This window comes from Misgurnus anguillicaudatus, chromosome 14 (genome assembly GCF_027580225.2).
Source record: "Misgurnus anguillicaudatus chromosome 14, ASM2758022v2, whole genome shotgun sequence".
Lineage (NCBI taxonomy): Eukaryota > Metazoa > Chordata > Actinopteri > Cypriniformes > Cobitidae > Misgurnus > Misgurnus anguillicaudatus.
The window spans coordinates 24,798,673-24,814,526 of record NC_073350.2 but is presented as its reverse complement, the minus strand read 5'-3'; the positions used below and the strand labels follow the sequence as shown (position 1 = coordinate 24,814,526).

Sequence of the window (15,854 nt, the reverse complement as noted above, 5' to 3'; positions counted from 1 at the left end):
AATGGTAAAACTTAATTAAATATATTTTTGAATTTTAAAATATATTTAGTTTTAACCTTCATATATCAACATATATTTCAAAATCTATTACAAGGGTGAGCATGGTAAAAATTTTATTCTTAGCCAAAATATATTTTAAATATATGCCCAATACAAGTTAATTTATAAAGTATATTTTTGAAGTTGAAAATATATTTAATTGTAACCTTTTAAACATGTTATGTTTACAGGTTTGTAGCATAAAATTGTTCTACCAATGCAAGGTGAATATATTTTCTTTAATTCAAATATTAAGGGCTAAATAAAAATATATTTATTTTAAAAATATTTTTTGAAAATATACAAAAATATGGTGAAAAATATATTTTTGTAAACATCTTATTTCAGCAAATATAGTTTTTGGCCGTATGGGGCTCTTAATATGAAACATTTTAAAACATTAATACATTTAGTTGGACACATTTATTGAATTTTATGTCTTTATTATGATTATAATTAAGATTATTATTATTCATGATGAGAATATGGGTAAAATACAAGTAAAACCCGAACACTTACTATTACATTTGAAGTCTTCATCTTGAAATTGCAGATAGGCCTACTTATGATTCTAGAGGGCACGATTATTCTTGTTTTTTTTTTTTTTTTTTTTTTTTTGCTTTTTTCTTTCAGAAGAAAATTACAGAAGGAAATTACATTTTCTTTGTAGTTAATGTTATACGATTTTCAGCTCTGCGTGTAGCCTCTTGTGTTTATTGCTGGCTCTGCTCATTGATGGTAGATGGTTGCTTCCCCCTTCAGGTCATTTCTGTGTAGTGCAGATGAGGGCAATGACTCATTTTCTCTTTTGAATTATTGTCAGCCTAGTTTCATTCTTTTATTTTTTTTAAATTAATTATACTGAGAAAAAAAGAGGCATTAATTAAATTCAATGAAACTAAGATGTACATAAAATATGATAAAAATGATTTAGCCTAATATTAGAAGTTCATTCATTTAATAAACACATGTTTTAAAAAAGACATGTTTATTTAAATGAATGCACAGCATGTGAGATATTTGAAGATTACTGAAGGCATTAAGAACAGGCCAGCTCTTGTGTTTTTTGTGTTCCTGCTGCTCAGTTGGCATTAGCAGCACACACATAATGGGTTCGAATCTCAGTTGAACACACATACTAAAAATGAATACCTTGTAAGTTGCTTTGGATGAAAGCATCTGTGGATAAATGTTAATATTCATTGACTGAACTTAAGGGTCCCGTTCATTCTGTGTTTTTGAAGCTTTGATTGCGTTTACAGTGCGCAGTATAACATGCGTTCATGTTTCACGTGTAAAAAACGCGGTATTTTTCACACAATTGACTTATCTGTATAGCACTGTTTTCATGGTCCTAAAAACGGGCTGATGTTTCCTTGTTCTATGAAGTCCCTCCTTCAGAAAAACGTAACGAGTTCTGATTGTGTAGTTTGTTTAGTATGTTGTGATTCAATAGCAGCTAAGCTTGCCATTAGCTTAGCTGGCGACTGACGTTTTATGTGGGCGGAGTTTAGTCAAAGAATAGTTCTACTGACGTCATTAAAGCAGGAAGTCGAGGGCTGTAGTCCAAACCGGGCGTTCGCGGTAGGCTTTGAAAGGCGAATTATGTTAAAGAAAATATATCGCCTGGCAGTTAACTTTGAGCTTCATTATTTTACAGGTATTATTTATGCTATTATAGCAACATGACACACTAAAAAGGGTTTGTATCCACAGTTTTTGTTTAATGTATTTTAATACATTTATGAATTCATGATGTTTGCGGAATCCTATGGGTAAGATAAAGTGTATTAGCATAATGTGTGAAGGGTCAATTGAACTCTGAAATAGGGGCTATGCTCAACTAAACAGTGGCAGACAATAAGCAACCACCATGGAGCCATCCCATTAAAGTGTCAGGACTATTGCCAGATTCAGTGATCAGTAGATCTTTTCACAATCTTGCATTTATTTTACAGTAGGTACAGTAGTAAAGACATGCATGCAATAAAAATGATCGTTTTGCCTAAAGCACTGTACATTTTGCATAACAGTAAATGACTTAATGACCCCCATCTAGCTAGTACTGTATATTCCACTTCATAGAGTTGTAATCCATTCCTCTTTTTGTCTTTCTCCCTCCCTCTGCAGCATTATCCTACTATTTTTCTTTTAGCCCTCTAAGCCACGCCCCATGGTCATCTAACCCAGCTTTAATTGGACGGCGAGTTGGCCAGCAATTCAGTCATTGGTGGATCTTAAGAGCCTTTATGCTTGTTCAGAAAAGCAGTCTGTAACTGTCCAACAGCAGGCGAGGCAAGGATAAAGAGAAAAGAAGGGAGTGACAGAGATTTGGGAATAGGGAGGGGGGCTCATTCATCCTACTAGAGCAAGAGAGGAGGAGTGGAGAAGTTAGTGCACGGAGCAGGAAACTATTGCCGGCTGTGAGAAAGTAAACATCACTGATTATTCACCGCCCTCGCACAGGCCTAAGTTCAGCAACAGCGGGTGGAGTTGGTAGATAAATGAAGGATGAGGATGCGTTCAAGGCAACTGATTTTATAGGAAGTTGATGGGAGGTTGTTGGGATTAAAGTCTCTCTTGGGAGCTGCTGAAGCTGTGAAGTACTACTAAGGAGAAAAAGGTGAGTTGTGGTGTTTGTTTCTCTATTAATCTCACTTTTTTGAGGCACTGTAACAGTTTGGCTTTGCTTGGTGATGCAACAACGGCAGAGGCACCATGAAAAGGGTCTTTTCTCTTGGGTGGGGGGAGTAGGAGGAGAGAAAATAGAAGAAGAGGCTGCTCATTGAGAATGGAGGGATCTTACAAATAACCCAATAATAGGCTCTCATTACCAAATATCTCCATCTATATGTCCATCTCTTCTGCCATGAATTAAAGAAATATTCTTAATATTCAAGTTTATTTCAAGTTTAGGATCCATAATCACACAGTCTATGTGGTGCTGAAGGGGTTCCCAATCATGGCACTTTCTAAACTGCATACTGTGCCATTCCCCTTTCACCGACTTCCCCTTGCGTCTCCGGAATTAGAACGCTTAAAATTGTCTTGCTCTGTCTCTCTCTCTCTTTCTCTCTATTAACATCCGGTTTAAATAACAGTCCGTGCATGTCCAAATGAGAGCCCCAATACAAATGCACCCTGTTAGTGGTCTCTCTGCCCTACTATTTCAAAAGGACACAGCTGGGGCTCAGGCCCTTTGGGAGAAGAAAGAGTTTGTACAGGCATGTGTATGATCACAAGAGCCTACTGGTGGATACGATACTGGATACTCAGTTTAAGAAAATATTATACGTATTTGAAAGTCTGTCCTTTATATTACACAACAACATGAGACTAATGAAACACTATACTGTAAGAAAACACGCCATACGAGCCTCTCAGACAAAGCTTAAGGGTTCTGCAGTTATCAATAGATGTAAAAATAGAACTGAACAGGTTTTTTGAATTGCTTTATGCAAAACCACATTCTAGGAGGTGAATGACCTGTTATATGACTCTCTTTGTTGTTGATATTATTGTTTGGTTATCATTGTATTATACAGTAGGTAATATACTGTTTTATTTGTGAATCAATAACATTCTAGGAGCTCGGATGTGTAAAATATATATTACAGTACGCATTAGGCTTTTTTAATTTTACTGTATTTTGTAAATAATCATAGTGCATTACATGCATAATGCATCCATGCATGTGTAGTATGCAGAAGCAGCTCATGCTGAGATGGCACATCTTGATGTATGTGCTTTGTCACAGTGGAGGTCATATAAAGGTGTGTACACACTACAGTTGTCCCGCTGTTTGAACAGAAAGCTAAAGTACAGTATCCATGGAGCTTGACATTAAATCACAATGCTCTGAAGTTTGTAAATACACTGTGTGCCTTTTGTCTGGAAATTAAACTGAAATAGTAGCTTGTGAAAGGTTTTTGTTACAGTAATACACAAGTTTTTTGACCCACTAGATTTCTCAATGCACTCAGAGACCCTGGGAACAAGCCCAAGTTTAATACCCTGTGGGCACAGATAACATCATCACTCCATGTATGTATGAATCATGCTAGACACAGCTTACGATAGCTCTGGCTGTTTCTTGAGATGGACACTTGGGAGACTGATAAGAAGAGGAAAGGGAGGTTTCCTCCTTGTGTGTATGCACTCCCCCCTCTACAGTTGTTTTTTCCAACACTAATTAGAGCATATGGAAGACTGGGGCTAGTTGTCACACTTTACACTGCGTCCAAATTATGATGCATGTCACATATCAGTAAGATGTCAGTAAAAACATTCAAGTTTTAAAATACTCGCTTTTTGTTTCATTATCTTTTTAGCTAACTGGTATCAATCTCAGGCAGGCTTATTCATTAGTTTGCAGGGAGATCTTAGTTAAAGGGAAACCTACTTGAAAAAGTATGGGTATGATCTTTCTAAAGACAAAAATGTGTCCCATGATGCAACATGTTTGACTGGCTGGTGTTAAAAACTTTAAGGGCATTTTTCTCGATTTCAGTGTTTGCGTAGTTTCTGCACTTAGCGTTTGGAGGGCAGTATACTTCAATCGGTTTTATTTATTGACATGCCATAATACACTGAATGGGTGATTCTCACGAAAACTTGGTTTTAAAATGTCAAGCATGAAAATGTAAAAATTGCTTAAATTTACTTTTTTCCCCACCAGACATTGAAAAACAAAGTCTGGAGTAAATGGGAACATTAATTTAAAAACTTTTACTTATCATTTAACGCTTTTTGTAACATAATTTAAAAAATTAGTCCTAAAAAATCTCATTATCGCAACAGTCAGAAAACCTCAACACTGACATATTTTCAAAATGACATGACAAACCTGAAACAACATAATTTGGAGATTCTGCACATGCATTTAAAATCAAAGAATTATGCTTCTATTAATTAAATTAACATTTAATAAGCATCTGTTGCGGTAATGATAATCAAAATGTCGTGTAAGCATTCTGACAAGACAATATTTCAAATTAACTGTAAAAAAAATGATCTTACCTGGTAGCCATCTTGAAGTAACTGGTCCATGTGCTTGGTCACTCAAAATCAAACTTTATTCAAATTCTGTATGTGTGCTTAAACTGTTCTCAAAAAGTGTTGCGGAGGATGAGAACATCAGGCATGGACACATCACTTTCCTAATTTTTCTTCATTATTATTATACATGAATATTCAGTCAATATTTTTTCTGTCATCTAAAGTAGTCTAGCAAAACACCCATTTATTTTTTTTCTTAATATTTTTGTGTTAATTTAATTAAATTACAACATAACGCATGTTCAAACACAGCCGGACACATTGCGGTAATGAGAATTTCAGAAAATGAGATAAAATTTCCAATTATAAATTCTTATGTTGAAATCACACATTGTGCAAAGTAGAACACAGTATTGTGTTAATTCTGATGCTTTTTAATGTTAATATATTACACATTTTAAAGCTAAAATCATTAGTGCCGTGGTGTTTCAATGGTTTTGTGAGAATCACCCGAATAGTGATGTAATTCTGGATTGTTGGTGAATAACCACCATGTTTAAACAAGACTGTAACATCGGGGAAAGGTGGCAGAGTAATGCAGGTCCCTTTAGGATCCCTGAGGGTGTCAAAAGGACATATGTGAGATATGTAGAGTTCCTAAAAAAATACTTTTTCACTTTGGGATGTCTTCTAAAATAAATGTACTTTCATGTAAGAGAATGCATCATCCCATGATGCAAAAAGCACCACTGACTATTTGTATTCATATGGGCATAAAATAAGAAAAAATCAAGGTGTGACCACCATCATCTTCTGACCTCAGCCCTAATAAGAGCATGTGGAGCATCATCATATTGAAGATCTGTATAGTGGACAGCACTATAATTTGAAACATCAACTCTGGGATGCAATACTAACATCTTTAAATGAAATAAAGACAGAAACTATACAAAGACTTACAAGTAAGTTAAAGTCCTGTCAAAATATTCTCATATATTATTATATAATATATATTGTGTTATATGACACATTTGACAGATATCTGTCTGGATTATTGTAATGATCTTATTTGCATATTTTTCAAAGTATTAATATACCGTTTGACATGTTCAGGTTATTTAAATATAATAACATCCACAGTGTCATAAAATGGTTGAGGGTAAAATCGAATTTGTTAATTTACTGACTTGAAAAAATAAACTAAGACGGCATGTGCATAATAATTTGTAACACAGTGTATATTCCCACTTTCTTTCTTTATTTCTCAAGGTAGTTTTATCTGAAAATCAATTTCTGTATACGTCAAAGTATTCAATATTATAAAGCTTTTGAACATTTTCACCCATATGTGACACATTCTGTGAAAACCCTACTGAAGTCATTTTGTGATTACTTTTTTATAATTTTCTCACTCTCATATTGTTACAAACCGCATATCCGCAACCAAACCGTTCGTGGACCCCATTTACTTCAATAGTATTATTTTTTCCTACTATGAAAGTAAATGGGGTCCACGAACGGATTGGTTACATACATTTCTTAAAATATCTTTCTTTGTGTTCATCAGAACAAAGAAATTTATACAGGTTTGCAACAACATTGAGTAAATTATCACATCATTTTTATTTTTGGGTGAACTATCCCTTTAAATTGATTCATATTAAATGTGCTGCAAGCCTTTTCTTAAAACACCACACATAAAATGTCTAATAGCCATCTAATCAAAGTCACATCAGTTTATTATTTTTAGATTTTTATTGTCCTTCAATAGCCTTAAGGCACAATGAAAATCAATTTTGGACATCCTTACATATTGCTTAGGTCTGCATCAATACTCCCAATGTCAAACATCAAGCAATTTCACGAGCAAATCTGTTTATGTCCTGCTTAATAAAAATAAAGTGTAAGCATGTTTTGAGATTCTTGCATGTAGAGGGGCCTAAGAAACAAAACGAGACCACATTAGACACAGACTTCAGATACTGCTTTCTATCTAGCAGTGCTAGGTCCCGCCACTTCACACACCAGTGACCTTTGCCTTATGATGTAACAAACAGCTAAACATTCCTCAGTGACGAGTACAGAAACAATGCTTTGTGGGTTTGTCCCAAAGTCTGACCACAACAGTGCCATTGTATATGATGTCCACTATCCAAGGATGAAGGCATGCATTGCATAGATGCATGGTTTTTGAAAAAGGCGATGTATAGTTTTAATATGAGTGTTTGCAATTGTTCGCTTGCTACTTAGGAATACACTAGGTAATTTTATTATGATAAACATACATTTTAGAGAGTTTATACAACCGAGAACTTTGATGTCATCTGCTTGTCGGTTCTTGTGGCACCACATGAAGTCAAACAAGCCTCATGACTCAACACTGCTGGTGTACATATGGGGACCACCTCACTTTAAAGGGATAGTATACCCAAGAATAATTATTTTATGATAAAACATTTACCCCATATAGTTGAAAACCTGTAAGTTCAATTATTGTTGGAAAACATTTTAAGATATTTTTGATGAATTGTGACTGTCCCAAAGACTGCTATTCAACAGACTCTATTCAAACCCAGAAAAAGGAACATGCTGTTGGTTCATTTAATATGTACCTAAAGATCTAATACTTAATTTCATCACAAAAGCATTTGTTTCAACTAACTGAATTTGCAAGTCATGTCAACAGAGATGGGTTGTCACAACTTACAAAATATAGTTGAGAAAAGTCAACTTAATTTTGTAAGTTATAACTCATCTCTAGTCAAGATAAATAATAGTAAGTTGAAATGACTTGTAAATCAGAGTTGATTCAACAAAAAATAAGGCAGCAAAGTATTTTTTACAGTGTATCAATAAAATGGTTAAAGGATAATTACTGTACAGTATACAGCAATCTTTACGGTATGAAAGATTTGAAAATGTTTTACATTTTGTTGCTGTAAAAACAATGCTTTGATTAAATGCTGAAGCCTACAATGCAGATGTATTTGCAACATTTAAACGTTTAAAGGGCATTTTGTTATTGAAAGTTACATGTAAACACTACGTATGTACAGTGAGACCAGGTTGCACAGCATAATGCCAAATAACATTTGACACCTTTACAGATCTTATGTCCACAGCTTCATCTCATCACCAATTGGAGAAGGATGTGGAGGAAGAAGAGGGGGAGAGATTTACATTTGAAGACAATGTGAAGTTTGGTGAACAAACAGGCAATGCTGTATGCAGAGATAAGACTGGAGTCAAATACATCGAGTCTCAGACACAGTCAGTCAAACTGGACACGACTCTGAAAAACGCAGATAATGCATCTCAAGATAATATTACTGGCTCCCCTGCTGGTCAGGAGAATGCCAGTAGCTACAGTAAGTATTTTAGTCTTACCCTTGCATTTATTCTGACATTGTAAAGACAAATATTACATAACTTTAGATCAGTCATAGAACCTAGATATTCATGTACCTGCAAATTCATGTAGAAGGCACAAAATAGAGTAGTAATCTAATTAATGGATCTACAGATTTAAAGACAAGTCCATGACATAACAGCAGTTTAAGTCAAATCCATGCGAAAACATGAAGGTACAGCTTTATAATATTTTCTCTGGCCAAGGCTACTGAACACCTACTAGACAAAGCAGTAGTCAGAACTTCACACACACACTGTATTGTGAAAAATGCTAAAGTCTCATTTTCTTACACTTTGCAGATGAGCCAAGCAACAAAGAAAGGTAAGCATTACTCTGCATCAACACTAAACTAGAGCCAATTAGGTCTCCAGATTTCAAAAACCAAGTCCCAGTAGAACAATAACCAAACATACAAAAAAGTAAATTTACAAGCCATTTATTTGACTTCAAAAGCACACATTAAAACCAACAGAAAGACTTAACTTTTGACTGAAGTTAACATACTCTGGGATAACCTCTGGTTGCTTTGAACAGGCTTAGGGACATCTCGAGAAGGGCCAATCTGATAAAGCAGTTGTTTTGGATACTCAAGGCCAGGTTGAGCTAACAAAGACTCAAAGCTTGAAGACAGACCTGATTGAAGCTGGTATTTGGCCTGTGCTGACTGGAAGCCTGTTTGCAGTCTGCTGGGCTGAGCCATAGACTGGTATTTGCCTGTTCTTGATTGTTGGCCACTTGTCTGTGCCACAGATTGATAGCTGGCTTGTGCTGGTTGCTGGCTACTGAGCTGTGCCACAGACTGGTAACTGCCTGGTGCTAATTGCTGGTAAATGGCTTGTGCTGACTGGTAGCCAGCTTGTGGTCTGTTGGGCCAGGCCAGGGACTGGTATTTCCCTGGTGCAGTTTGCTGGATGCTGGGCTGTGCCATAGGCTGGTAGCTGCCTGGTTGTAGGCCACCAGGTTGGGCCAAAGACTGGTATCTGCCTGGTGTTGGTTGCTGGCTACTAAGCAGAGTCCCAGACTCATAAGCACTTGGTGCCCATTGCTGGATGCTGGGCTGTACCACAGACTGGAAGCTGCCTGGAACAAGTTGACCACTAGGCTGGGCCAAAGACTGGTATCTGGCCTCTGTTGACTGATAGGAAACTTGTGGTTTATTGGGCCAGGCCATCGACTGGTATTTTCCTGGTGCTGGTTGCAAGACACTGGGCTGGGCCAAAGACTGGTAGTTAGACTGCATTAGCTTAGTTGGGGGATAAGAGCTGGGCCGCTCTTGTCCAGGCTGGGTTAGGTGTTGGTATTTGGGCCATGTCAGTGGCCTTAAAGGCTTGTCTCCAGGCTGCAATGCAGACTGTACATAACCAGATTGTCCTGGTTGGGCAGAAGACTGCAGACTGGACGAATCAGGTCTACCTGCAGTGTCAGAGCTACTTTGTGCAGGTTTGAACATAAACTGGAACCTTGATTGTAATTGTTCAGGAGCAAACAGGAAGCTGGATGATGCAGATTGACCAGTTTTAACTGGGGCTTCGTAGCTGGTTTGCAACAGAGGGCCAGTGCTGTGCTCAGCCAGGGATGGAGCAAGCATAGATGGAGGCTGATATTGGGACTGTCCTGGTTGGGCCACAAACTGGTTACTGGGCTGTGCAGACTCCTGACAAGAATACAATTTTGAGCCGATCTGAAAAACTTGTCCTTGAGGCTGGCCAACAGACTGGTACGTGCCTGGTGTTGGTTGTTGGACACTTGGCTGGCCCACAGATAGGTAGCTTGCTTGTGCTGGTCGTTGGATGCTGGGCTGGAACACAGGCTGGTATTTCTGAGACACTGGTTGTTGGCCGCTAGCCTGTGCCAGAGACTGATAGCTAGCATGTGCTGGTTGTTGGCCACTAGGCTGGACCACAGACTGGAAAGCAGCTCGAGTTGGTTGCTGGCCACTAGGCTGGACCACAGACTGGAAAGCAGCTTGGGCTGGTTGGTTGCTGGGTTGGATCACAGGCTGAACAGCAGCTTGGGCTGGTTGGTTGTTGGGTTGGACCACAGGCTGAAGAGCAGCTTGGGCTGGTTGGTGGCTGCCGACCTGGGCCACAGGCTGAAGAGCAGCTTGGGCTGGTTGCTGGCTGCTGGCCTGGCCCACTAATTGATAGCTAGGTTGAGCTGGTTGCTGGCCACTGGGCTGGGCAACAGACTGGTAGCTGGTTTCTGCCAAATGTAGACTTTCATAGCTGCCTTGTGCTCGGTGACCATCACTGCGTTGAGCTAACTGATGTTGTAATGGTTGTTGACTGCTAGGTTGAAAAATGGCCTGTATTGGCAGTGTACTGCTGGGCTGACCTACAGACTCACTACTGGCCTGCAATGTCACTTGTTGGCTGCTAGGCTGAAACTTGGTCTCATAGCCAACTTGTGCACTGATGGGCAGGGGTACAGACACAACACTGGCATGTGCTATTTGTTGGCTGCTAGGCTGGGGGTCAGACTGGCCAAACGGTGAGCTGGGCTGTGATACAGATACATTTTTAACATGTAAAGGCTTAAAGAAAAAGCTGCCATGGGCTGGCCTAGTATCTGAAAACACACTGGAACCAGTATGCAAAAGACTACCTCTCTGGGGCTGGCCACAGGCTTGGCTGGACTGCACAAGTTTCTGGCTGGTAGCTGGCTGTTGGACTGGACTGCTGGGCTGGAGAGCACCTTGGGCTGTTTGTTGGAAACCAAGCTGGGCTACTAATGCCCTGCTATATTGAGCTGGTTGCTGGGCACTGGGCTGGGCCACTGGTTGGAGCACAGCTTGGGCTGGTTGTTGGCTGCTGGGCAAAAACACAGGTTGGACAGCAGTTTGGGATTGCTGTAGGAAACTGAGCTGGGCCACTAGTGGATTACTAGCATGAGCTGGTTGCTGGCTGCTGGGCTGGGCCACAGGCTGGAAATCAGCTTGGGCTGGTTGCTGGCCACTGTGCTGGGCTACAGACTGTAGAGCAGCTTGTGCTAGTTGCTGGCTACTGGGCAGGGGCACAGACTGTAGAGAAGCTTGTGCTAGTTGCTGGCTGCTGGGCAGGGACACAGACTGGAGTGCAGCATGTGCTGGTTGTTGGCTGCTGGGCTGGGCTACAGGCTGGACAGCAGCTTGGGATTGTTGTTGGAAACCGAGTTGGGCCACCAATGGATTACTAGCTTGAGCTGGTTGCTGGCCACTGGACTGGGCCACAGGTTGGAGAGCAGTTTGGGCTGGTTGATGGCTGCTGGGCTGGGCAACTAACAGATAGCTGGCTTGAGCTGGTTGCTGGCCACTGGGCTGGGCCACAGACTGGAGAGCTGCTTGGGATGGCTGATGGAAACTAAGCTGGGCCACAGACTGAAGAGTACCATGGGCTGGTTGCTGGATGCTAGGTTGGGCCCCCAGTTGGTGAGCAGGTTGAGCTGGTTGTTGGTTGCTGGACTGGGCCACAGGCTGGAGAGCAGCTTGGGCTGACTGCTGGAAACTTAGCTGGGCCACTAATGGATTACTAGCTTGAGCTGGTTGCTGGCTGCTGGGCAGAAACACATGCTGGACAGCAGCTTGGGATGGCTGCTGAAAACTGAGCTGGGCCACTAATGGATTACTAGCTTGTGCTGGTTGTTGGCTGCTAGACTGGGGGACAGACTGGCCACTCGGGTAGCTGGGCTGTGATACAGACACATTTTTAACATGTAAAGGCTTAAAGAAAAAGCTACCATAGGCTGGCCTAGTACCTGAAAACAGCCTGGAACCAGCTTGCAAAATACTTCCTCTCTGGGGCTGGCCACTGGCTTGGCTAGATGGCACAAGTTGCTGGTTGGTAGGGATGACCATAGTGTTATTGTGGATCTGCAGAAGGGCTAGATAAGAGTGCTGTTGTGGCTTAGCAGATTCATTGTGCTGCTGTAATGACATAAAGGAATGCACAGGATCAGAGCCTTGAACACCGGAAGACTGACTTGAGCCATAGCCTGAGACACCTGCCTCAGCCACAGCACCATAAACAAAACCACTTCCAGCAGAAGTCTGAGAACCTTGTAGACCTCTAGTATCAGCATTAGAACCACTTGTGACTTGGCCAGATCCTGAGGAACCAGTTTGAGAAAGGGAGCTTCCAGCACCATATGCACCCTTAATACTGTACACAAAATTCTTGGTCCTTAGGGGCTTGGTCAAGTCTCCAGAGGCAAGGTCAGGAGTATAATATCCAGGATATCCACCATTGTGGATAGAGCTATATCCAGGAACTTTAAAAAAGAAAAACAAACATTAATGTCAAAATAATCTAATAATGCCACAAATAGTTAAGACTGGATAAACACTTACCATTTCCAATACTTGCACAAACAGCAAGACCTGTTAGCAGACAAGCTAAACAAAAGCTGCAAAAATTGAAGACACATTAAACAAATGTGATTAGAACTCACCTAAAAAAACTAGCAAATTGAACTAGCTTACCTTAACATCATTATGGTATTGTCAATTTCTAGCCAAAGCTACATTACCAGCAAAAATGAAAAGCTTCCCAAGCACATGTTTGTTTTACTGAATTGGTATTTTATAGTGCATGTAATTACCAGTCACAAATAGTTAAATTAGCACCACCTTACAACAATCAGTTGTCATGGTAACAATACAGTTCAGGTGTCACTTTTATTTGTTTGGTACATTTATTTTTATAAATTGGGAGATCAACCATTGGATTCCACAACGTGCATGCTGTTTGCATTTCTCAAATGTAAAAATACATATTTTGTCCATTTTTCTTCTAATTGTTCAGAAACTTGAGCAAAGTGCATAGGTAATGTTGGTTTATTAGCCTTTTGACCTCATTGGTAAACTGCTGGTCAAGCTGTGGCTTAGTTTAGTTCAGATAAACACATGCCATTAGAAAAACCTGTCTGGACTATTCCTGTGAGGTTTCCTGTGATGAGAGTTGTGTTTAATTTGAGACCCTCTCTAGCTTCTCCTACCACTTAATTCTGCTGAATAATTGTAAATTTTTCTGTGGACTGGACTTATCAATAATTTTTTCACTAATGAAGTGTGTGTCATCATTCTTTACACTAATGTGCTACACTTTTCTTCCAAATATTTAACTCAAGGTCAAGGATTTTGGGGACTAAAGACATGAATCAACGGTTAATGTTTTCTAGCAAATTAAAGCATGTTTAATTTTAAGGCCTTTATGCCTTAATTTGGATAGTTCAGTAGAGAGATGACAGGAAAGTGTTGGGTGGAGTAATAGGGGAGCAGGATTGGCAAAGGACCGCAGAGACCGGAGTCGGACTCAGGTCGCCGTGAGCGCACTGGCACTATATGCGGCACATTACAGGGCTATCAGCACTGAAAAAGACATGTTAAACATTTTCTTCAGGCAGATAAATGAGTTTTACAGGAGACAAGAGCTGAGGCTGAGATTGTGCTAGAAAAATCAGTAGCATATTTGTTTTGTCAGTAACTGTCTGCATGAATGTTCTTGCTTTAAACATGGTTAGCACCGGTGTAGTTCTGCATAAAATGTGTCTATATTTGGAATAGTATACTATGCATACTTTTTGTGTTGTATAGTATCCACACCTGCACAGAATGTACATTTTCAGTATGCCTGTTAGACCTCCATGCATTTGCTACAATGTGCACTGTGCAGTATAACAACAGAAAACACTGCACAGTATAACATTATTGCTGAAAAATGGGCTTTACATTTGTAACCGTTGTATCCATAGTATTTTGAATAACTATAATTCATGTTATATTTTTTATTGGTATAATATATATATATATACTTTTTATCACAATATATTTTTATATATTTCAAAAAGTCAAGTGGGACCGGTCCTGAACACAAAGATCACAGCAACGTCTGACAAATACTCACATGCTCAAAGTCTAGTGTAATCGCGATGTTTATAGGCTTTGCTGCGTTTATAATGTAAAGTTGATATAAAGTAAAATGGGGTGTGTTTGCAAGATAAAGATATATCGCATTTGTAGATCATGTTAAATGTATGCTTCCCAAAAGGATTTTTATTCTATCACATAAATCAACTCTTAATTCTTTCAATGTATACATTCATTAAATCTTGAAAAACATTGCTCTCAATACTTTCACTGTAATTTTGGACCCTATTTCCATTTCATTTCTATTCTAATAAACTCTGCATGAAACACTGTACCACTCATAGTAAAACACATCTGAACTGTACTGTACTCATGTTGGGCTAATGGCATTTAAACTCCTTTCACCCAAATCTCTAAAGCAGAACTCAGGCTGCGCAATTTTCAAAGTAATCGAATCAGGGGAGTTTCACACTGCATGACTTTACTATAGGAAGGCTCGCTGACAACTTCGTCCTGGTCTGCAAACTCACAACCAAGCGCACACATGGTCACATGAAAAGAAGAATATGAAGGATGAAATGTTTGGGGACACTCCTCCTCGAACTTTCAGATATCCTGTATGTTGCTCTCTCATTGACTGTAGGTCATCCCCGATGTTATTTTCGGTCAGAACACATTTTACACTGCATTATTTTGAATCACAGACAGGTAGCATGCCAGATATCTTACAGGTGTCGGCGACTTGTCAGCGATTCTCTCAGTTTGCGTCTTTGATAGTTCACTGTTTGATTGTTACTTGCCTAAATGAGCACCGATTTGCCTGTGATTTCAGGCATTTGTTGTCAATTTCTCAAAACCTGTCGGCAAGTCAAAATCAGGGTTAAAATCGTTCAGTCTGAACTCGGCATAAGTCTAAAGAATGCTGATATGAATACACTTATACCCCTGAGAAATTAACAATAATATGGCTATGTATTTAGGGAATCTTCTATAGATCAAGCTGCCACAAACTTGGATCCATCAGAGAGCTTAAAAGAGGTAGACCAGGCATGCACTCAAGTGAAAACAGAGAGGCAGACATGCACTCTTAAACCTAATGCAGAAGTTGAGGAAGCTACACACAGCTCAGTCCAACATGATGAAGGTAAGGGACAAAACATTAATGTATTGCAGCTATCGTTTATTTTTTAAAGGGAAACCAGGCAAGTCTGCGTAATATTTCTCTACGAGCTCCCCCTTGTGTCTGAAAGTAAATGCTTTCAAACACACTGTCGTAAAAACAAACTGTTGTCCCTCCCCCCTCGGAACCAAGTTTATCAGCTTATTTCCAATCCAGTTAGGTTTCCCTTCCGTCAAGGGTTGTCGATGCGTCTTCCCCGGCTCTGCCATTTGCAACAATCACTAGCCGTGTTTAGCTTGCCTGCCTCTGTGTTGTTTGCTGTAAAGTGATACTGCTTCTCGCGATATCTGAGACTTTGCGAGACTGAAGGACACCAGGTCGGATACAGCGAAGTTGCAAGTGGGGTATTCTTCCTACAGACAGTAGGGGCGGGCGAGAGAGAC

At 39.6% G+C, this 15,854-nt stretch overlaps 2 protein-coding genes across 5 annotated transcripts in view; one reads left to right on the top strand and one right to left on the bottom strand.

Annotated features, from left to right (window-relative positions):
• Positions 1-2,183: 2,183 nt before the first annotated feature.
• The window catches only part of arhgef10la (Rho guanine nucleotide exchange factor (GEF) 10-like a), a 161,842-nt gene continuing 148,171 nt past the window's right edge, over positions 2,184-15,854 (top strand). Inside the window, exons 1-4 of one of the 3 annotated variants that reach the window (XM_055183277.2) lie at positions 2,184-2,662; positions 8,145-8,405; positions 8,749-8,770; positions 15,272-15,435. In XM_055183277.2, the coding sequence (XP_055039252.2) occupies positions 8,150-8,405; positions 8,749-8,770; positions 15,272-15,435 (442 nt within the window). In that variant the 5' untranslated portion in view covers positions 2,184-2,662; positions 8,145-8,149. The remainder of the gene's footprint in view (positions 2,663-8,144; positions 8,406-8,748; positions 8,771-15,271; positions 15,436-15,854) is intronic. The other 2 variants (XM_055183278.2, XM_055183279.2) reach the window with 2 other exon arrangements.
• LOC129427083 (uncharacterized) lies at positions 8,870-13,009 on the bottom strand. 2 transcript variants are annotated; one of them, XM_073876129.1, is made up of 4 exons: positions 12,906-13,009; positions 12,774-12,829; positions 11,057-12,694; positions 8,870-10,999 (listed from the first exon to the last, which is right to left on the bottom strand). In XM_073876129.1, the coding sequence occupies exons 1-4, from the start codon at positions 12,914-12,916 to the stop codon at positions 8,928-8,930; spliced, it is 3,777 nt and encodes a 1,258-aa protein (XP_073732230.1). In that variant the 5' UTR covers positions 12,917-13,009; the 3' UTR covers positions 8,870-8,927. The 2 variants fall into 2 exon arrangements, with proteins under 2 accessions (XP_073732230.1, XP_055039257.2); XM_055183282.2 differs by having other exon boundaries at positions 8,870-12,694.